The sequence below is a fragment of the Sinohyriopsis cumingii genome, chromosome 13 (genome assembly GCF_028554795.1).
Source record: "Sinohyriopsis cumingii isolate HCF-2022 chromosome 13, ASM2855479v2, whole genome shotgun sequence".
Classification (NCBI taxonomy): domain Eukaryota; kingdom Metazoa; phylum Mollusca; class Bivalvia; order Unionida; family Unionidae; genus Sinohyriopsis; species Sinohyriopsis cumingii.
The window spans coordinates 47361017-47385126 of NC_142973.1; the positions used below are offsets into that span (position 1 = coordinate 47361017).

Here is a 24110-nt window from a genome sequence, read left to right on the forward strand (position 1 = left end):
GGAAAGTGGCAAATTTCGTACACTTCTAACAGTTGGTATCCCATGTTCAGAGCTTTGAACAATTCCACGCTGACCCAGGTTCCCGTCAAGGCACGTTCTTCCTGGCTGTGCTGACAAGGTTGGTCTTGGTTGCACGTTTCGGCACAAGTACGGCACAAGGGAAACATCAGTTTGCCTTGACAATGGTGAGGTAAGACGGGGTGGTATAGGTTCGTGGGAGGTAAAACTTTGCACTTGATCAAGCCTTCGTATTGTCGAATGTTTTTCAGGTCGATGTGTTCCGTCAGCAATTGCGGGTGCCCTACAGGAAAGCGACAATATTTGCACACGTAGGGATACAGCGAACACACGTCCAAGTATTTGATTTCTTCTCCGTTCTCTTCGTCGGCTTGGTACAGCAAACAGGTGGCATTGGTCCTTCCTCCGTACAAACTATCCCTTGGGTTCAGCGGGTCCATGAACTGGTAACTTTCCACGAGGCGTTTAAACTCGGGATCGGTTTTCAAACGGTGATCGTATTCGTGTTCCCACATTTCCACCACTTGGTATCCTTGCTGTTCTAACTTTAGGCGTCGCTGACAAGTGTCCTGGTACAAGTCTTCCATGGTTCGTTGTAAAAACTGATTTTTAGTGCTACGATCAGGGTAACAGACGGGACATCCGTGAAATAAGCAACCGTTAAATTCGTACACGATCTTGGGGTTTTCTAAGTCCCAGCCATCGACCGAATACGTTCCGATGGTCTTTTCGCCCCCTCCGTTGCGGGCATGCTGAATCCATTTGTCTTCCTTGTCGCACAAGTAATGTAACCAGCGTAGGGCTTTGACCGAGTATTGACGTTTGACAAAGTGGGTCGTTTGAGGACTGATGACAGCCACGGTGTTTTCAGGCATGAATCGTTGTCGATACACTAAGGAACACGCTTTGGCAATGGTGCAAGCTTCTTTCAAAGGATCCACCCCTCCGTGTTCCATGAACAGTTCTCGAAATTTTCCACAGCAACGCCGTAAAATGTCCACGTCGGAACGACAATACTTTAGCATTTCTTCCTGAAAGTCGAAAGGGTCCGAGGCGTGAGCCTGGTACCAAGCGTAAAAAGCTTCTCGTTGTTCGGTACGCATGTTGTCGGGGTCGTAATAGTGAGCCTCAGGCAAATGGGGTAGAACGGCGTGTTGATTGGCTTCCGTATTGAAAAAGTGTGGAAAGTACCCTTTAGCCATTTCTGTCATTCCAAACGTTTTAGGCATTCGACTCAAAGGCATGGCCAAGTAACTCATCGAATCTTTAAACTGCACTTGTCCCACTTGCATGAAAATGATTTTGGCTCCGTTCAAAGTCACTTTAGGACGCTCGGTGCCTTGTTCTGTATAGTACCTCAAAAGAAACTGTCCATCGTATCCGGAGAAATTGTGAGCCATCACCGTGGCATGACGATGACAATCTCCGTAACGTTCGATGTCCTCTTGGCTCCACGTCTTGTCGACGGGGTCTAAGACCCATTGGGCAAAATCGGCTAGCGTGTTGGGTCCCCGAAAGATTTTTTCACGCCCTCCGGGAATCTTGCTGCAGTGAGGGCAATGACTGAAGATAGGTTCTTGAATGCACTTCTCGCACGCTCGATGAGCCACGCAGAAATTAGGAATGTGAATGCCGGTTTCTTGCATGCATTCGAAATCGAAAAAGATGAAATTTCCTTTCTTCTTGTGACCGTCCTCTTTCTCTGGTGGGGGCTGGTATTTTTGCACGTAACATTGGTGTTCCAAGTCCACGATGTGGTGACAAATGTGACATTTTTTCTTTCCTGAACATACGTGTGCCTTGGTATTATTGATACGTATGACTTGTTCACACGTAGGGCACAATCTCAGGAGTTGACAAGCACATTTCTTCTGTGAACCTTGCGTTTTCAGATGTTGTTGGTAACAGGTAGGGCTGACAAACGTACGCAGACAAGTGGAACAAGGCACTGGTTCTTCGCTCAGACAGGGTGAAGAGGCCAAACATCCTGAGCATTTCGATCCACAATGCTTGTGTTGCTCTCGATTATTATAACCATGGTCACATTTCTCACAGTAATAACCGTATCCCAGGAATCCGGTGATACTGGTAATGGTATCAAAATGGTCATCGTGATGATAAACGTGAATGTATTTTCCGTCCTTAAAATCTTGCCCTCGAAACAACAGAGACCCGCGCACTTCTTGAGGGTACACTTTCAAGGTGTATCGTGGAGCTAGGGCATCTTGCAATTTTTGCATCTCAGGAATGCCACAGGGTGTGTCTTTGGACAGTCCGGCTTGTCGTAACAGGAGTTCTGCTTCGTTTCGTTGTTTGGCTCGGTCGGAACGTTGAATAGTGTCCCAGGTTCTTTTCCATTCTACCGTGTCGTTCTTGTTGGCATAGGTTCGTCCCACCACGATGGCACGGGCTAAACACATCTGGTCATGAGGGTTCTTAATTCGGACGAGACTTGTTTTGGTGTTGCGAAGGTCGTCCACCAATAACATCTTTTTGCGCCCTGTCCCTTGAGGAGGAGAGACGTGGGTCATGTCCAGTGTGGCTTTACCATCGGTGATGTCAAACTGATCATTAGATTGTTGTACGTGTTGAATCTTGTCCATGACTTTGGAAGCAGTTAATTCTGCAGGGGTGCTAAACTCGATCCAAACAGGGGATTTCAAACCGTCGTGTTGTATGGAAAGTCTCAAGCGATCGTCTTCTTTGGGTTGACATTGTCGCTTGAGTGCAGTGAGCAAAGAATCCCACACCTCGGTGATGAACACTTCTGCTTTCTCTAACGGCACTTCAGCCTTGAAATCTTTAAACTTCACCGTGTATTTGTAAGCCGTAGTTCTAAATTTTCTAGAGGAGCGCTTTTCCGTCTCTCGAATGGAATAGTAATTTTCAGGGTTAACTAAGGGTGATGAACTTGGTTTAGAGGGTTCGGATTCTGGTTCACTCATGTCCTCTTCAAAATCACTGGCATGAATTTGTGCCAAGATTTCAGCCCTGGTACGAGGCGATAGATCACGTTTCTGCCTCTTACTTTCTTCTTCTTTCTTCTCGAATGAATGGGATCGTTTCATCTTGAAAGCAAAAAGTCAAATGACTCAAGTTCAAACACCATAAACTACTTTATAGTCATAGCAGACCAGCGTATATAAAAGGGTGTGTGTCTTGTCCTTTCACTATTCATTTCACTCTCAAGCCGAGCACAACGATGGAAGAGACTGACCAGATGGAACGTTTCGTCAGAGCTTTGCGAGGGGTCATTAGAAAATTCTCTTCAGACCAGCCTACGGACTATTCTCCTTCCTTTAGAGATAAAAGTCAAGATACTTGCTATATCTGTCAGAAGAAAGGGCATTGGTCTTCAGAGTGTCCAGACCGTCAAAAAAGAAAAAAAACAGGGGATAAAAAAGACAAAAGTCAAGATACCTGTTATTATTGTAAAGAAAAAGGACATTGGTCTCCAGATTGCCCAAAAAAGAAACAAGAGGAGTCAGAAGAAAAGAGGAATTCTTCAGAAGAAGAGAGGGATTCTTCAGAGGAAGAGATGGATTCTTCTGAGGAAGAAAGAAGACAGGTGAAGAAAAAGAAACAGGAGAAAAAAAGAAGAAGGGAAGAAAGCGAGGAGGAAGAAGAGGAAAAGAGTGTGACGGTGAAGAAATTAAAAAAACAGAGAGACTAAACAAGGAGAAAAGAAGAAATTAATGAACTTTTTTATTAAAGTGTTGTGTTATAAATTGTGAATTGGATTGTAAAAAATGGAGAAAAGAATAAATGAATGATATAAGGTAAGTGTCTTTGAGTTGTGATTTTAAAATAAGAAGCTACACTCACGCACTCATACACAGACACGTACTAAAAAGGTAACATGGGTGAGTTTTTTTTGAGTTATTGGCAAATTGAAATTGTATTTCTTTTCGAGAAATGTGGGTGGCCCTGAAAAGGGCCTTTTTTAATTAAGGTGTAGGGGTGAGTTTAAGCAATCAATTTTAACTGCCTTAAGCCTTTGCCACGGCCAAGGCCTACTTCTGGACTGCGTAATGTTGATGATGATAATGATTGGGTTGAAATCACTAAGGGTGGTACGGTAGGCTTAGTCACAGGGTTGACATGTTTGGCTCGGGAAGGTCGTATTCTCTTCGGTCGTGATAAAGAAGTCTGATACATTTGTTTCAGACTTCTTAACTCCGCTAAAATGTCCAACAGTACCGTGACCGTTTGATTTTCACCCTCTTGTTTCTTTGCTGCTACTTCTTCTTGCTGTTGTTGCTGTTGTTTTTTTCTTACCTCTTCTTCTTGTTGCTGTTGCTGTAGGAGAAAAGCCTGTTCCGCTTCCTTTTGTCGTTGTATAAATTTCTCCAATTCTTCTTTCTGTCTCTGTCTAAAATTATCCACTTGCGGTAATGAAGAAAGTAACGAAGGTTCCGGAACAAATTCTTGCGAGGAGAGAAAATCCACAAATCCCAATTCACCTCTTCTGAAAGTAAGTCCGGGTTCCCTTGGGCAGTCTCCCCTGCTGGTGCACCCCACTGGATCGTTTTCTGAGTTTCCGTCATGTTGAATCACTGTCGCATAGATTGACTGCACACAAGCGCTAGCGAATCTATATTGACTACGTGACGTCACAGACTGCTCTCTTCGGATTGGATGCGAGCTGACTGAATTCTGTAACGCGTGTTCGGATTGGTAAATGAACTCAATCCGTTTCAATCCTTCCTCCGCCTATAAATAAGCGCCGTTCACTGCATTGATTCACCTGTTCTCGTCGCTTCAAGATGTGGACTACAGTTGAGTCATCCACCCTTGTGTCTTCCATGATGTTTCGGACAGACTTGCTCATGTATGTCCGATCGAAGTGGACCGTTGTCCACAGGACAAACACCAGCCTGTGGATACGTAGGATCTACGTCGAAAGACAAGGATGCCTGAAAAGAGTGCTGATGTACGGACCAACAGTAAGACGCAGCCTAAGGACAAGAAGAAGACCAATGCGGTGCCATTTATGTTAATGAATACATTAACATAAAACCCAAAGGCCCTTTTCAGGGCCAGCCATATTTCTCGAAAAGAGATAGTCTTTTGAATTGCCTACCCCTTTTTAAAAAAATTTTTTTTAAAAAAAATCCCATGTTAAATTCCCCTTGTCCGTAGATTGTCCCACGATTTATTCCCATGTTAAATTCCCCTTGTCCGTAGATTGTCCCACGATTTATTCCCATGTTAAATTCCCCTTGTCCGTAGATTGTCCCACGATTTTTCGCCATGTTAAATTTCCATTGTCCGTAGATTGTCCCAAGGGGTTCTGTAATGCTAATTCCCATTGTCCGTAGAGTATCCCCCTTCACTACTACTATAGGATATTAGAGAGACAATCATCTAAGTGACTTTGATGATGACAATGCTAAAGGCATATGATTTTGGTCTACTTTTTGGCTGCCATGGGTTTGATGTCTTTATTCAGGCATTCATTGATTACTGACATTTATTCATTCTTTAGTCTCGGATTGGATTCGTCATTAATACTACTACTTCTGCTATTATAATTAGTATTATTAATTTTGGAATAATTTTTAATCATTACATACTTACATCTTCCAGATATGTATGTTTCTTGAAAGTAGACATACAGTCAAATCAAGTTTCTTCCTTCCTGTGTAATGAATATATTTTATGTGAATCAGGAAGTTGGTATGTAAATGTACTAACGGTATTCAATGCTGGGCTATTTAAATACATTTTGAAGACTGGTTAACCTGATGCATAATTTTCACACGAGGATTATTTGTATATTTTTCTACCTACACAGCATGTCAAATTAAAGCAAACAGAAGCCGCGCCTCTTTCTACGTGTATATTGCAGCCGATAACAGTACTACGCGATAAGGTTTGCGAAACTCGGGTTTGAGAGTGACAGTGACCGCTAACATTCCAACAAGTGAACCAGGTTGATGTAAGGGCTGTTCCGTGAAACTGATTTACACAGGTGAGTAGGTTTTTAACAATATTTTTTCCTTTAGCATGCTTTAGTATTTTTACAACACAAACTACATTTTTTTTCCACTTGGAAGGGGCTAGACATTTGTTTGTAAAATTGTAAAGTGTCAACGATTTTCGGATTACATAACTTCCGTCTGGGTGTGCTAAGTAAAGAGAATAGCGTACACAAAGGTTGCCTCGCCCATCGAGCGATTATAGAAGCTTTAAGGTTTGGCTGCTTGTCTTTGAGTGTGCCGACGGAATACGTTGATTTTTTATTTCAGAGGGAATTTTGACAAGCGGGCAGAAATATTGGTAAGTGCAAGAAGTTTAAATTTTATTTGTACAGGGATTAAATGGACAAATAGATCACTGCTGTTTACATCTTGAACTTCATGCGCCATCTTGGCACAGGACAACATCACATGCAAGTGTCTTGTCAAAATTAAACTACGCAAAAGCATTTGTAAGTTTAATTATTCTTAATGATAAAGATGTATATAGTTGTATGTAATAATCTTTTAGACAAATGTCAGTCTCGAAAACCTAAAAATGTATGTTACTTAAACACTCGTCACACTTACCATTTCTGACTGACAGCCCACCTCTCGTTCATAAATGTCCTACTTCTTCTGTCTTGTGCAATTTATTTTGGTAGCTATTTATAATCTCGAGCATATATTAATTGATGTATGTAAATATTTTATTTAGATATGTATATTCGGTATTGTTTACAGAACTTGGTGTTTCATACAGTGCGGTATTCAGATTCAGTCTTTGCATACAATTCTATAATAAATTCTTTTTTAGTCAATCATATATCTCTCAGCGGTCAGTGACGTTTGATATATAATATCTACTTTATATATATATATATATATATATATATATATATATATATATATATATATATATATATATATATATATCACACACTTGCTACTTGATATATTTGTGCTATCCGGCAACCTGCATGTGCATATACGCAGACTCAGAGTAAGTGGCCTCAATAATGATTAACTTCCTAAACCAGTGGTTCCCAACCCATATGCCACAGACCCCAGGGGAACCGCGGGGTATTCCAATGGTGTGTGCTACAAACTGAACAAATAATATGGCTCTTTTATACTATTTTTCAAATGTTTGTATTTGCTGTTTTGATGAATAAAATGTGAATTCATTTACAACTGTTACTGAGTTCATATTTTTGTTGTTTGTCATTATGTACTTTCACGGCTAATTGAGCCAAAAATACAACTTTAAGCATTTGATGGTCTGTGAACTTTTTAAAGTTGAGAAGCGGTCCTGATACTTGCAACGGTTGGGAACCACTGGCCTAGACTAAAATTCTACTTCTTCCAAAGGGCTTATAATTGCATGTGATTTTGTCTGCTGAAATCAGACTGGATCTGGGTTTTTTAAATTAAAAATGTTTTCTCTGTATCCTGATATATAAGCCACATGTCAGTACCAAGATAGTTTACGCATTGTTTTCAAACATTTGCTTTGCTAAAGGTTCACTCCGATATGGATTCCAAATAAATTTTAAAGCAGTTTGTTTTCTCCAGGTGCTGATGTCAGTGTGCATTAGCTTTATCAGCATACTCCATATTCATTGCTTATAGGATTACCTGTTGTCCACTGTTGGAAGTTCATCTGACCATTAGCACAAGGTTGTTATTGCAAATCCTTTTAAACTGCTTGGAGGATTATTATGAAACTTTATACACACTTGATCCTATGTGAAAATGGTGGTGCTCAGACATCTAGTCTGTATGGCTGCCATAGCAGGCATGTTAACAATTTAGTTGCCACTGATCCTGAATGGACGGTCATATCATCAAGAGGGTTTCACTGAAAGGTTTTAGGATGTTGGTTTAAATGAAATTGTTGCAGATTTGATATTCAGCATGGCTTTCATGTCAGTCGTTTTGAAAGTCTACTTATTGCTACTCCTAAATGGATGGTCATGTTGACATGGGGTTTGGCGCAGAAGACATTAGATGGTATGGCCAACACAGCCATATTATTGAAAATCTGGTTATTGCAATCTGATTGTCGCATATTAAAGCTTATGTGTTTGTGACTTCTGGAATTCCATGTTCAGTTATTTTTATTAGCCTATTGGATAAAACATTGCAAATTTCTATTAGGGAGGGTTACCATAAGTAAAAATATGTTCCAAATGGTGTGTCACATTCAGAAACTTTAAAGTTGTGATTTAATTGGTGAACTACAAGGTTAGCCAAGCATGATGACCTATTTTTAGTGTCCATGATAATATTCATATACAGAGATGCTGCCATGACTTGCAAATGTGAGAATAGCACAAAACTTGTATGAATTCAAGCACATCAAGAGCAGCAATATGCAAGAAATCTCTCAAAAAAGAATTTCTTTAAAGTCACACTACTGTATAAAAATGTACTTGGTACGGTATATAATTTTTTATTAAACTGTTAACCATTGAAGTAGTTGTTGCAACATGTCTCTTTTCAGGTGGGCAACTGTCTACACATTTGGGTTCTTTGGCTTGACATTAGTGGTTGTTAAACTGAATTTTATTGGCATGTTGGGATGGAGCTCATTTTGGTGTAAACTCTTATTTTGGAGCAAAAGTATTCAAAAGAAAATACCTATAAGCTACTCCTCTTCATGGATGGTCATATCAACATGGAATTTTCACTGAAAGGTTTTCTATGATAAATAAAATAGTGCTGATATAAAGTCCAATATGGCCACCACAACAGCCATCATGAAAATCTTATTACACCTCCTCCCAAACAGAAAGTTATATTGATGTGGGGTTGTCACCAAAAGACATGTCCTCTTGGTTGTAATGAACATGGTGCCAGTTTGTCTTTCAATACATCATCTAGATAGCGTGGTCATGGAAATCTTCTGTTATCGCTACTACCCAGAATAGATGCTTGTATCAACATGAGATTTGTTAAATCTACTCATCTTTAATGAAATTGGTACCAGTCTGATGTCCAGTATGACCACCAACAGCAGCCATCTAGAAAATCTATTATATCCCTTCTCCTTCTGAATGGCAGTCATATTGACATAGGGTTTTCACCAAAAGACTTCTAATGAGGTCAGCTAGGTAAGGTTCTAAATGAAAATGGTGCTTATCTGGGATCTAGTATTGCTGCCACAGTGACCAGCTTGAAAATCTTGTTGTCACTACTACTCTTGAAGGAATGGTCATATTATCATGGGTTGTTTGCTTAAGGACATCTTATTAATGTTTTGTTGATCTTTAGTTAAATGATTCTGATCTGACATCCAATATGTGCCCATCTTGAAAATCTTGGTTGAGTTGCTGTAAATAGTTGAATTTAAAATGTGGGTTATCCAAGTTTTTCCCTACAATGCACCCCCACCCCCCAGTGGGTGTATATGCCTGTATGTTATACAGTTTGATTTTTCCTTCTTTTACCACACTGCTGTAATATTTAAAAAAAATTGTTTCCTGTTTCAAACAGTGCACCAAGTTTGAAATAGTAAACAAGCCTAATGTTGAATTTTAAGTATTTTTCTCATAAAAGAAGCTCACTACCTGTTATCTGTGGGGAACACATTGTTAGGAGTTCTTTGATGTCTGCATAGTTTTATACTGGAATAATTTTTTTTTTAATCTTGGCACACGAGTAAAAATTGTATATGCTCAATGCATTTTCTTTGATAGTGTAATACTTGTGCAATCAAAAATGTCTCTGGGAAGTAAGAAAATTAACTGTTGAAAACAGGTGGTTGCCCAGTAGAGGTTAATTAAGACAGTTTAGTTAGAGAACCTGAAAACGTGTTTTTAAAAAAAGGTGACCATTCAACACATGTGGCCTTTAAGGCTGATTTTACTGTATATGTTAAATTAATTCTTGTTAAGAGTAATGTGGTAAGAGGGGCAAGTCCTTGTTAAATTGGGTGTGATATTTTTGTCATATGTGCCAGCTAACAGCACATTTGTATAATTACCTTACCGTATAGCACCTGTCTGTCTCCATCTTGGTTTAGTCTGATTTACTGTAAAATTAATCATTAGGCCATGGATAAAAAGCAGAAGGGCCACCTTTTTTAAACCTTTTATTTATTTGTGACCTATATTTTGTGGCATTTAATCATGTTTACCACCCGTTATGGTTTGAACAGAGTAAGTATAATACCTATTCATAATAATGCAAAAAAGACCCATTGTTTATAAATGCAGTTGGAACTTCCTTGTACTAAGCAGTCACTGTTGGGAACACATATTGGCCATCTTTCAGAATCGTCCAGCTGAGAGACAGGTTTACTATTTATTAGGGTCTTGCTCAGTGAAGTTCGTGGTGCCCTTTAGCAGTCACATTTATCTGTCAACAACTTTGCTCAGCAAGATAGTTTGTCTGGGAATTTAAAGGATAATAATCAGTCTGTTTGGTTTGCATTTTAATATTAATAAGAAGATTTCGGTTTTCAGCTTTCCTTGGCTTCCTTTCTGCCAGCGTTTTGTTTCTTTGGCTTTTTTTTTCCTTGGGTCATTAGGAGTACAGTGAATATTTGATTAATTCTGATGAACTGATTGAGTCGTCATTGGATTTAAATGGATTCTAAACACTAATATCTGTTCCTTCTGAACAGATGGTTGTATTGACTTTGGTTTTTCACTAAAATACTTCTTTTGAGATGTAGATGGTTTAAAATGACAAATGTGCAGATCTGACATCTAATTTGGTCACCAGGCCATCGTTAAACTCTTGTCACTTCTTTTCCTGAATGGATAGTCCTATTAGCATGTGGTTTTCAAAAAAATTTGCATTTTGATATGCTTGTTAGTCCTAAATGAAAATGGTACCCAATGGATATAAAATTTGGCTGCCACATGTTTAAATTTGTATTGCTACTACTGTACATCTTAAGAGATGGTTGTATTGACATGGAGTTTCCACTGAAATATTTTTAATGAAAAAATCCCAATGTCCAATATTAAAATGGCACTGGCCTAATCTTGCAAAATAATTGCAGCTGGAACCATCATGAAAACCTTGCTGTTGCTTATCCTGAGGATTTGGTCTAGTCAACATTATTTAGTTGGCCCTAAATCAAATAATGCAAATAAGACCTCCATGATAACTGCAACAACATTCAAAGTTAAAAGATCATCACAGCTACTTCTCATGGGCAAATAGCTATACCAGCACATTTGTATATATTTTAAAAAAAGGAAAAAAAATTGAAGCTTTTTGCAATACATGTATATTGTATTGGTCCTGTATTATAATGATGTTGATCTGACCTCCAAAATGGCTACCTTGGTGGTTGTTTTTAAAGTTATTGTAGTGCTATCATCAGATTATATGCTTATATTGACTTGGGAATTGTGCTAAAATGCTACAGAAATATGTGCAGTTAAGAAAATTGATGATGTTTTCACCATATAAATCTTGGACTTTTTGAGGGAATGCAGTTTGTAATAACTGGGACTCAATATTTGAGGGATTTTATATTTGTTTACCTTTAGCTATTATTTTGGAGCACAGTGGCTCAGTGGTTGGCATCCTGGACTTGGGACCAAAGAGTGCAGATTCGCATCCCGCTGTAGGACAGGCCTGGGTCAGCAAGTGTTTCTTGGGCTATGCACTTTACTCTGATTCCCTTCGTGCTAAATAACCTTATTTTGCTATGCAGAAATACACCACGGCAAACCATTATCAATTATTTTATATAGCTTTTAAAGAATTTGAACTAAATTGCTTTTTATCTTTCATCTGGTCATACTGCATGTTGACATTTTATATTTTATCTTGTTGTACTTATGTTTGCATTTATTTATTTATTTGGAAGGATTTATCTCACGGTTTTGCGCAATTCAGTTTTACATTTTTCAGACTTTACCTTTAGTTGGTTATTATATAGACAGCATTGTGCTGACATGTCATTAACCCTGTACATACATGTTGTGCACACCATAACCTAAAACAAATGTCATTAACCCTGTACATAGGGGCTATGCACACCATAACCTAAAACAAATGTCATTAACCCTGTACATTCATGTTGTGCACACCATAACCTAAAACAAATGTCATTAACCCTGTACATAGAGACTATGGACACCATAATCTAAAACAAATGTCATTAACCCTGTACATAGAGGCTATGCACACCATAACCTAAAACAAATGTCATTAACACTGTACATACATGTTGTGCACACCATAACCTAAAACAAGTGTCAGTAACCCTGTACATACATACTATGTACACCATAACCTAAAACAAGAGTTGTCTTCAGGATCAAATGCTTGTCCAGTATATTCACTATATCAATTCACAGGTTATAAATATAAACAGTACATATATTCCTGGCCATACGGTCAAGTATAGGTAGTAATTTGTGCATGGTTTTATTGTCCATCTGTTACATCTGGGAGACTTGCACACTTTTTCATTCAGAGCCTGAACATGACCTACCCTTTGGGTTATATAGTACATTTATTAATATTAATGCTTAGGTGATAAATGCACATGAGGTCTGTTGGTAAGAATAGGGAAGCTTGCTTAGAATGGTTGTAGTAAAATGATTTACATGACAGGTGATATGCCTTGACTCTGCTTTCCCAATATAAGTTTTCTTTGTAGTTTTGCACTAAGAATCCTATCAAGAGTGATTCCATTTACATTCATTTTGCAGTTTTAAAAAAGAGTCCCATCAAATGTTCACACCGTTTAGGTAGTTGGGGTCACAGATCAACTCAAGAATTGGGCATTGATTCAGAACCAGATAGAAAACTAAACTACCATCCATTGATAGCATGAATGCCCTGTACATGCATTGATGTCTTTTCCAGTATAAATTCAAACTAATTTGAAATCTTCTTGTGTTGCAGTAGTGTTTTTCTGAAGTATGCCCGGATTGACTCCTAGGGAGATGAATGGTTACAAAGACTACGGTCCTGGTTATGGAGCAAGGTAATTATTTCCCTTGTGTAAAAAGTCGCAAATGTTACCACTTGTCCATCCATCTGTCATTATTAGTTTGAGTACTATACTTTTCTTATACACTGATGGTCGTGGAGTCATACACTTTAAATGTGGGGGCACCTTGGGAGTAATATATTCCAGCACATAAAATGTTAATTGAGATAAACAAATTACAAGACATACTGCAATCATAAGCGTGAATAGTATTCCATCATTGTTACATTATAATGGATTAGCAGTGTTGCACATTGAGCATGGGATTCCATGCAGTTTTTTGTCCAATTTTTCCCACATTTTGACCATGTGCATAATTTCTTTTTTATCAAACAAAAAGATCAATACTTATGCCTACAACTTTGTATTAGTGGAGGCCCATGTATTAGTGGATTCCCATCCATAGACATGTCTCTGTTGGCGTTAGCAATGCCTAAATTGTAAAATGTGTTAAAACTGTAAGATTGCAGTGAATATCTATTTCAAATCAAATTAATGTAACCATTCAAGGTTTCTTGTTGGCCAGCAAAGTTACAATGTAAAGTGTTTGATAGCTGTTAGTTTAACATTTTTGAGGCTAAAGTCACCTGTGTGGCAAGATTTGATTTATTTAGTTGAAATTGTGACAGAGGAGACTAAATATATGCAGATACACAATTCGTCTTTTAATTAATAGTTTCCTTGTTTGGAAAGAAAAATAATTCAGAAAACAGGCATTTTATTATGATAAATGTTGGTAGATAATGAGCATACACTCCAGTTAAATGAGAGCATGACATGGGACAGAAAGTCCATGGATTTTCAAGCATAATTATTTTCATGATATTCTTGAACACAAAATAAAACATTATTGCAGTAATGTAAATGTCCAGTGAAAGTATGACCACAAAGTTATGAAGATGAGACTGTTGAAGCAAACAAGATTATCTCTTTTGTAGCACTATTAGTGCATTATATTCCAATAATTTCCCTTTTCTCTCCAAAATGTTGTCCCACCCGATATATAGGGTGGGAGACACAGCACCCCCTGCCCACATGATACGATGTACAACATTGGAGTAGCAAATGAGCTTCAGCACATAACACGTTTAAGATTTTAATATAAAAATTTATTGCATATGTGCCATTATAAACTGGGCCCCGAGTGGTCTAAAGCGCTCTCCGTTACGGATCACTGCCATCTCACCTCTGTCTGCATAGGTTCAAGTCTCGGATTCGGCCAATGTGGGTATGTGATAAAGCTCGACAGTAGCTTCTCAAGGGTCGGTGGTTCATTCTGGGGATCTCCTGTGTTCTTTCACCACCATTAATACTGGCTGCCATGTATAGCCTATCATGTGCTGAAAAATGGCGTTAAACCCTACAACAACAACAACAACAACCATTATAAACTAGATCATTAAGTGGACATAGTAATCATTTTGTCCAGCCATATATGTTCAACTGTTAACATTTTGGTTTCCACAAAACAATTTTACTGGATATTATTGGATTTTAATCAGATTTGGTGATGATAATGATAACTTTAATTAATGGGAGTACATGTAACACAATTACTGTTTGTTGGAAAACTAATCTACCTTGAGGTCCTCACAGCAAGGAGTATGTACATAGATACTGCTTGCCTTCCAGTTTCAGTTCCCAAGGCTTAACCGTATAAAGGATTGTTTAATGTCAACCAGATTTTATTGATTGAACCATGAATTGAGTCTGAAACTCTTTCAGATAACATTAATAATTAGTTTAAGCATTGCAACCTAGGTCAGGTAGAGGAGTTTACAGTTTTGTTAACTTTAGAAATTACTCATTCTTGCTTTTACAGCTTGTAGCAGAATCAGTCTTGTGATGTTTAGATTTTTACTTTTGACTTGGGTGATATTATATATTAAAATTATTATTCACTGGAAATACAAAGTGTTCTTAAATCATTTTCTTGGATAGAAATATTAATTTGGAATTCTAGTGAATTCAGACAAGGATAGCTTGGATTATATTATTGTGATTAATTGGAAGGCTTGGTACATCATTTCACTTCAGGCTACTTGGAGATTAGTACATTCGAGACTACATACACATCAATGCCTTCACTGGTGAATCTTGTGTGTGTGTGATTTGGATTTTTAATGTAGCTTTAAAAAAATTCAGTTATATCGCTAATATGTCTGCAGTCTGACAGTTTATAGTGATGTCTAGCACAGGGGCATCATTCTGCAGAATGATGTCCCATCCAGTCACATTATCCTGACACCAGGCTGACCAGTCCTAACACTAACCTCTTAATGCTGAGCGCTAAGTGAGGCAGCTGTTAGTACCATCTTTGTAAGTCTTTGTTATGACTCAGCCGGGGATCGAACCCACTACCTTCTGCATCCAAGGCAGACGCTCTAACCACTAGGCCACCAGATCGGAGCGGTGGATCTTGTTTTGAACATTACAGGAATTTAATTAGAATTTTATTTACTAAGATTGGTGATGGAAATTTTGGACTATTTAGGATTTAATTCACAATACAGTAAATTCTTTTTTTATATTTGTGTTCTTGGGAAATAAATTTTGTAGGATTTTACAAAGCATTTTGGTTATTACTCTTTCTGTTACTTAGTTTAAGACCATGTAGCTGTAATACTGATAAATTGCTTCTAGCTAGAATAATAGAATTTATATTTGTAGATTTCAAGAAAGCTTTTGACATGTTGGATCATTAAATTATTTTGAGCAAACAAAATTTACCAATGTGATCGAAGCACAGTTAAATGATTTACTTCAGACTTAATGAGAGAACACATGTTCATATATAAATGATGTTCTGTCTGAACCTAAATATGGAGTCCCATAAGGCTCATTGCAAGGTCCATTACCATTTATATTATTTATTAATGACTTATCACTTTTACTCTGGGACTCAGTTTCATCTACAGATCTCTGTACAGATGATACATTATCAGACATCCAAAACAAAGCACCGGCTTAAGAAATACAATCAAAAAGAGACTGAAAACAGCTGTGTTTGTATTGATGAATGCCTCTGTGCATCATTAAATATAGTTCCCATCTATTTTTCACTAATTGCATATTTCTTGTATATTGACTATGTGGGTTCATTGTGTATTAGTGAGTATTTATCTGAGGAGAGAAAGGAAAACAAGTAAATATATTGCTGTCTTATTAATTGACATGCTGCCATGTATATAGGTGCATGTATCTGTGTATATACATGCATTTGGATATAACTAAGTTCCTTTGTATGAGGGCCTCAGGTTCTTCGTCTAATTGTGTTACCCTATAATTAATGAATTCTCTTACCCTATAATTAATGAGTTCTGTGTCCACTATTATGTGACTATTATTATTTGTGCCCTGTGATTGAGCGTCCTTCTGACCACATAACTTTACCATGGTTGGTTGAATTGAAACCAAATTTGGCTGGCTAGGATTTATTTTGATAAAACCTGGAATATGTTGAATTTCTATCATCTATATATATGTCCCCCTCCAATCTTGGATTTCTACATTATAACTTGACTAAGGTTTGTTGGATTTCAACCAAATTTAGTATAATATTTATAGATAAAACTTTAATGAATTCAGCCTCCAGTTTTCCACAACAGTTACAGGAATTATGCCTTCTGCAACATCATTTACTAAGGATGTTGGATTTAAACAAAATTTATCATGTATGTACATGGGTATTGATGACAGAGATCATAGGGCTCAATGGTAGCCCCAATTTATGTAGTGGCCCCAGCATTTTTATTCTGATATATCCCAATCAAAATTGAGTCAACTTTTTCCTCATTCCATTCATATCCATCCCCAGTGTTGCTAGATCAGAACCATAAGTTTACTTTGTTCAATACCAAAAGTCATCTTAATCATACAAAAGCATGAAATTGCTTTTAAGTGCATTTAAGCATGATAAGTCAGTAGCCAAGCTGAACCTCGATATTTGGGGAAAATTACATACATCTCTGTCTAGCCAGAATATTGTGAAATTTGCAAAAATAAGTGGGTTTAGAAAGTTCAAAATAGTAATCAGGGTTCCCATGTTGGCCTTGAATTCTGGAAGAGGTCTAAAATTTGAAAATTACTTTTCTAAGTCTTGAAAATGTCTGATTAAAAAAAATTGAAAAAATGACTACAAAGTATTGAAAAATCTTAAATGTTTGTTCTTACAGTGATTTTAGTCAAAAACTAGAAACGTGACTTCTTTTGCGTTTTAGTGTACGAATTTGGATCTCTTTGGGAGGTCTGGAAATGTTTTTTGTATAGTAACGGTGTAGAAAAAGTTTGGAATCTTTTTTAACTTGTGGCAGGAACCATAAGTCATCTTAAACTAATGTTTTTGTATTTTTGTCACATTATTAAAATGGTGATAACATAATTACAAGTTTATGCAAATATTAAAATGTTTCCTATTTTACTTGATCACCGTTTTTGTATCACACAGATTGGCAAAAATGAAAATAAGTTAATATTGAAATCGAGCAATATCTTTGTAACATAAGTTCTTTTTTCATGTCAGTATGATGAAATATTGGAGAACTTGATGCATTTTATTAGCAATGGAACTGGATACATCCACCAAGTCACAATTTGCTTTGGATTGGCTTAAGAAAATTCAAATTTTCAAGGATCATGTTTGAAATTTTTGTGGGAATTAAATAGATAATTAAAACTGGTACCAAATTAGTCTGATTTTTTCTATCTTTTAACTTTCCTCTTGAATGAAATATTGACATACAAGTTGACCTGTTTCTTTGATTATTAATGTGTTATACTGAAACAAAATGGGGTGTTGTGAAATCAGTGCAATGGTAAAGTGAGTTTCGCCTTTTGGGCCATTTATTTATTGGTAAATTACAGACTTGAAGTAATTATTTAACCTGAAGCACCTTTTAGCATCGACCGTGTACATATTCAAATTTTCCAACATGTGCATTGTTTAAAAGTTGGCGAGAGCTGACAGATCCTCATTTTTATAGTAATGGATATACCTTCCTTAATTAGTATTTTGTCCTTTGAATTGCTTAAATTAAAAACATGGCCTTACATTCATCAATGAAGGCTTGCTGGGTCTAGCATCAACACTAAATGAATTTTAGGTTAATTTAATTCTGGTCATATGACACTTGTGACTACTTTAGTTCCAATGAACCAAATCACGTTTTTATTATGACATTCCATGCTTTTTCTATATTGATAGTGAAATAGTTTTACATAGTACTCAACTATATCTTGGGTAAATATTCTGCAAATATTCCAATCCTTTACAGTAGACTTTAATGCTGCCACATGAACATAGGGTGCTTTTTATTCCAGTAACCAGTAAGTAACCAACAAAATTAGTATAATGCAGCCCTAATTTATGTTTATATTATGTCCAGTGAAGAAACAGAGACATTTGTTTTGTATCAAGGACTTGTTATAAGAAAAGCTGTTACTTAATACTAATAACAAAAGGACTTCTGCTACAGTTAAAAAATGCAATTGGTCTACAAGGCAAGAAAGAATCTCTAATTTTGGTTTTAATATGAATTTTTTAATCAGCTATAAAGGGTTATCTGAAAATACAGTGCAGGAAACATGAGCGATGAGGGTTAGAAACTCTAAGTCTTTGTGCTGAAAAAATCCCCCAAATTCTCATGAATAATTCCCAATTCACAGAATGGGGGTCCCAAACTTATTTTTGAATTATCCCTTGATGAGGTCTTGAATTAGCTGGATTTAGAGCATTCTGCATTTCATTTAGAGGTTTTCTGGCCTCTGAATGCCAACATTATCATCTCCTAACTTTTTTTTTCTGATTAGGAGCTCATTTGTTTATAGCTCACTGTTGTCGGTGTTAGTGAGTGATGCTTCTGTTGCTAATAGCTCACATTTTTTTTGCCTTGCAAGTGAGGTCTTTGTGTCAGTAGCTAAGTGGGTCAGAGGATTAGCTGAGATGGAACATCTCTGAATACCTCTCATGTGTGAGCTCCGCTAATCATAAACCAGAAGAGCTTATTCTAATGCTGTGTCCATTAGCATAAATTTGTCATGACTGCTCATGAACTAAAGGGATGATTGCCACCACACCTCACAGACATTCATCCCAGGGTCTAGTTGGTCCAAATTGAAAATAGTGCTTTCCAGACTTCCAGACTATGTCCACCATAGCAGCACTTTTGAAAATCTTGATAATGTTACTAGTTCTAAATGGATGTCCATAAATTAAAAAATGTGTCACACTATCTAGTTTGAAAATGGTGCTGATCTGATATGCAACAAGGTCTTGAAAATCTTGTCTCTGTCTACTTATCTTGAAGGGATTTATCTTGAAGACTTCACATGGTGTCTTGTTGGTCCTAAATAAAAATGATATTGATCGAGCAGCTAACCTGACCATCATGGTGGCCATCTTGAAAATCTTGTTACTGCTACTTCTGAGTAGATAATCATATCAACATGGAGTTTCCACAGAAAGACCTCTTATGGTATATAGTTGGTTCTAACTGGAAATTGTGCCAATCTTGCATCTATTATGGTTGCCAGATAGTTTCAGTACTCTGCAGTTAAGAGAAGAAACTCTCTGGTCATGGATTCCTAAAAATTCTTTTTAGACAGTAGGGTGTCAGTTTCTTTGAGGAAATTGTTCTGGTTTATTTTTAATGCCTTTAAAAAAAATTAGTGCTGAGATCCATAATAGCATAAACAACAGCAACAAAAACTCTTGGTTCTTATCTTTTTGGCTGCTGGGAAAAATATGTCTACTAGTACTTACGAGTAAATCTTCCCTCTGGGTTTATGCCTTTTGACCGTCTTCTGTTATCATTATGCAGTGTTTTCTATTTTGTTGGGCGTTTTCTCCCAGACATGCCATTATGGGAATTGTCCTCAACTGTAAAGAATCCCCATTTAAAAAAAGTGCAAAAATCACAGTCATGTTGCTGTGAGCTTAATGAAACCTGTGACATTAATTAATATTAATAGAGCTCAATCTGTAAAAAGCTGATAGCTTTTAATGAATAAATATCAGCCAACATAATCTGGTGCTTACAGAGTGACGATTTGCATTTGAATAATGAGGCTTACTTTCATTGATTTTTACCAACTGCGCTTGGCAGGTTTGTACAGTGGTAATGTGTTTGGTGGTTCCTGCGTTACGTGCAGTTTGAATGCATACTGCGTAGTGTTGTCAAAATACACAAGCACTGCTACTTTGCCAAGAATAGAGATAGTGTCTTCTTAGAGTTTTCTCTTTACACATTAAACAGAGTATCTCAAATGGGCAATGATATTAATATTGAATTTATTAAATGAGTTTCATAAATTTAACATTATTTGGGATTCTGTTTATACCAGGTTTTATTTTAATGGAAATAGATTAGTGAGGAAGAATTTTATATCTTATTTGGACTAATCAGAATGACTTTAAGTGATATGTGAACATATCATCTCCAAAATATTAAAATGCACACTATATGAATATGAGAAAACTGACCTATATTTTCAATGAGGTCACCGTACATGGAGGTCTCTTTAAACAAGGATGTGTCAAATAAATTTAGATAAACACCATAATGTTGTATTTATGTGAAGGTAATTATAATTTTTCTCATTAGCAAATGATGAGGTAGTGTAAATCAAAAACACTCATGAATTACAAAATTGTATAATGTTTAGCAGGAAAATATATTCTCGAAAATATTTTTCACTACATATATCTTGACTGCTTTGGTGGCCTAGTGGCTAGAGGATCTACCTCAGATGTGGAAGGTCATGGGTTCGAACCCCGGCCGAGTGATGCCAAAGACTTATAAAAATGGTACTAACAGATGCCTCAATAGGCTCTCAGCATTACGAGATTAGTGTTAGAACTGGTCGGCCTATTGTCAGGATAACATGACAGGGTTGGACATTATGCTACATGTCTGTGGCATGATTTCTCGGTATTAGACATCACTATAAATTGCCACACTGCAGACATTGTAGCAATATCCAAATCACACATACACTATATGCATCTTAGTAGGCCTCGAGGTAGATTAGTTCAGTTATGTAGTTAATTGAATTACTCTTTTTAATAAAGTCTCTTATTGTTATTATTATTATTATTTGGGAAAATTGTTTGTTGGTAGCACGCTGATTTAAGTGCATTTTGTAATTGAAAAAGTTTAATGATGCTAAAAAACAATTGTTATTTATAGTCCTTGAATTTAAAAGTATCCCTAATACTAGTGACTACTCCTGAATGTACACTTGTAATAGCATGTTGTTGTTTTTTTTATTAAAAGACTTTATTTGGGAAGTAGATGGATTCATAGGAAAATGGGGCAGATCTAAAATCTGACATGTTCACCAGGCCATCCTTAAAATTTTGTCACTACTTCCTGTGAATGGATGGTCATATTGATATATATATATATGTGTGTGTGTGTGTGGCTGCCATCTTGAAAATCTGGTTGCTGCTGCTTAACAGATGGTTGTATGGACATGAGGTTTCCATTGAAACATTTTTTGTATGAAATGTAGTTTGATCAAAATGGAAATGATCCTGGCAAAATAATTGCCATGGCAACCATCTTGAAAATTTGGTTATTACTTCGAACAGTTTGGTCATATCACCATTGTGTTTTCACCCAAATACTTCTTGCAGTACTGTATATAGCTGGTCCTAAATGAAATAAGACTTCCTTGATGGCTGCCACAGTGGTCTTTGTGAAAATTAATACAGCTACTAAATAAAGTTGCAAAATAGTAAACGGATAATTAAGCAGATCAACTGAAGCTGTGACCAAACCTGTGTCACACAGTTTTTAGAGAAAGTAGATTGCTTCAGGGATCTTTACATAGAGACTACCAAAGGCAAGGCACACATTTTATCAGTAAACCAAATATGTACCTGAGGGATGGGAGGGTTTTGTTTTAAGTATGGGTGGAGTGCAGTATGTATATAATTTGTGCCCTTGATGTTCACTGTTGCAAGTCATGGTCATGGATCATTTTCTTGCCTAATTTAAATCCTGTTCTATATGTAATGGTTTAAAAACTTCGTACAAAATACAGAAAATAAATATACTTTTCAAAAGAATGTCAAGACCCAAATACAGTGTCAAGTAGACTATGAAAACTAAGACATTTGTAGCTCAATTGGCCACAAAGTCAAGCGAGCTGATGCTAAGGCCCTGCCTTGATCATACAAGTGCCAACATGTCATTTTCAGATTCTTCATTCTAAAAACATGCTGGGCCAGTTTCAGTCTAATTTTGCAGATACGATTCATGCATAAAGAGATTTAATGTTTGTAGAAAAAAATGGAGATTTAGCATAAATATGAGTCATTAGTAAAATTGGAAATAAAATTGAAATGACTTGTCTAAAAATACTAAGAATTTGAACAAATTTGACATAGAGGCTTTTAATTTTTTACAGATGACATTGCTCTCTAATAAAAAGTTGGCTATCATTAGTAAAATTAGAAGACTTTTAAAAAACTTCAACGCAAGAACAGGTCACCAAATTTTGACCAAACTATGAAAGCATCCAGGCATACAGGGCTTTCAGATTTGTACAGTGAACATGGGTCACAATTGTTTTCCCTATATAGGTTCTTGATTTGTTTATCAGTACTGAGTCCAGATCCTAATCAATCTATGTTAATTGAAAGTATCTTAAATAATGAACTCCAAGAAAAAAATTTGTCTTAGCATATATTTTGAGGCATAAAAAAGACAACATGCCATGGGTACCAGATTTTGGGCCCACATGCTTGCCTAAATACTTGCTTTATCACACAAATACAGTCATACAATCATACTTATGTTCTTAATAATAATTTTATTTAAATCAGGACGAAGAATGCTTAAATTTGATCCAGAGATCATGACCAAAATAAATAAAATGCCCTAAAAGTAAATGAAACTGAATTTGTGGTTATAATTAACTAGATTGTGACCCATGCTCAAAATGACACCAAGGTGCAATCAAATATGGTTACCAACACTAAAAATAGTATGTACTTTAAGGTTGAGCAGTAAGAGAAACCTCAGGTTCTAATACTGTGAAAAACTTGACCATTGGATTAGAAGCATCAGACTGATATTTCAAATGTCTTGAGTACAACACCCACCCAGGATAGCTATTCAAAATTTTCTGTATTTGTTTGCCTTTCTTTTTTTTTACATCTTGTTATGTAATTGATTGTGGCATGCAAATCCAGATTGCTGTTCTACTTACTTATGTAACATTCTAGACTTCACTTCAGACTTTTACTTGTTTAGCAGTGTTATCTTGCCCTGACTTCATCATGTTTTACTAGTCTGGTCCTTCCATTACAATTAGTTCAACTTTTCATCAGCAATGTGAGACATTTCTCTTGTAAGCACTTTTATTTGTGTAACTGTTATAACAGTGTTGTACTCTTTTTTTATTTATTTTATTGGCTGTCCACTTGACCACCACACTTGTGACCAGATTTGCCCAGGGTCATACTTGTATGTGTTCTGCTAGATCTTCTGATGTTCAAAGGCAAGCATTATCTTTGGTGACATATATTAACTGTCAGGCTTACCTATGTCTAACATGCTTTAACATACCAGTACCCTTGGCAAGGGGTCACGGTGATGCTTTGGTCTTTTGATTTAAAAAGATGGTATGACAGTTATGAACTGACATGGTTAATTGACTGAAGTAGACATCCTGTGCAATTTGTAAGTGCTTGGTTGGTGGTGCATGGGAAGGGGGTGGGAGGCAGCATATAAATAAAAATGGATTTTATGGGATAGGGCATGGAATCAAAAGGTCCTATTTGTATATCTTAAAAACTTCTTGGTTTTTTTCTGTCATCCTGGTGAATTCGGACCCCCTTTAAATTGGAAACAACCCTCTAGTTTAGCTCCCTTATGATCTTTGTCAGGTTGTCTGAAAGTTGTTTTACTTTGCTCTTCAGTGTATGACAGATCGAGTGCCCAGATCCCAGAGCTAGCTGGGACAAAATCTGATGTTATCAAATTAGCATCATGCGAGTTAATATTCTGATATACCATTAATTTTCTAGGTGAAAAAATAAACTTGAAAATTCTTGCTAGTGGAATTTTATATTCAAAACATGCTACTTGACATTGAAAATAGGGCGATGTTCACTGACTAAAAATATTCCAACCATCAGGATGTTGCTAGAACTGAAA

General features: G+C 36.7%; 1 protein-coding gene across 5 annotated transcripts in view; it reads left to right on the forward strand.

Moving 5' to 3' along the window:
* Positions 1 to 5852: 5852 nt before the first annotated feature.
* Positions 5853 to 24110, forward strand: part of LOC149785447 (epidermal growth factor receptor kinase substrate 8-like protein 2) — a 171577-nt gene continuing 153319 nt past the window's right edge. For 3 of the 5 annotated variants that reach the window (XM_089979275.1, XM_089979277.1, XM_089979278.1), the window contains exons 1-2: positions 6172 to 6300; positions 12858 to 12939. In XM_089979275.1, coding sequence (XP_089835401.1) covers positions 12875 to 12939 — 65 coding nt within the window. In that variant the 5' untranslated portion in view covers positions 6172 to 6300; positions 12858 to 12874. Of the gene's footprint in view, positions 5993 to 6171; positions 6301 to 12857; positions 12940 to 24110 lie in introns of those variants that run through there. The other 2 variants (XM_089979276.1, XM_089979279.1) reach the window with 1 other exon arrangement.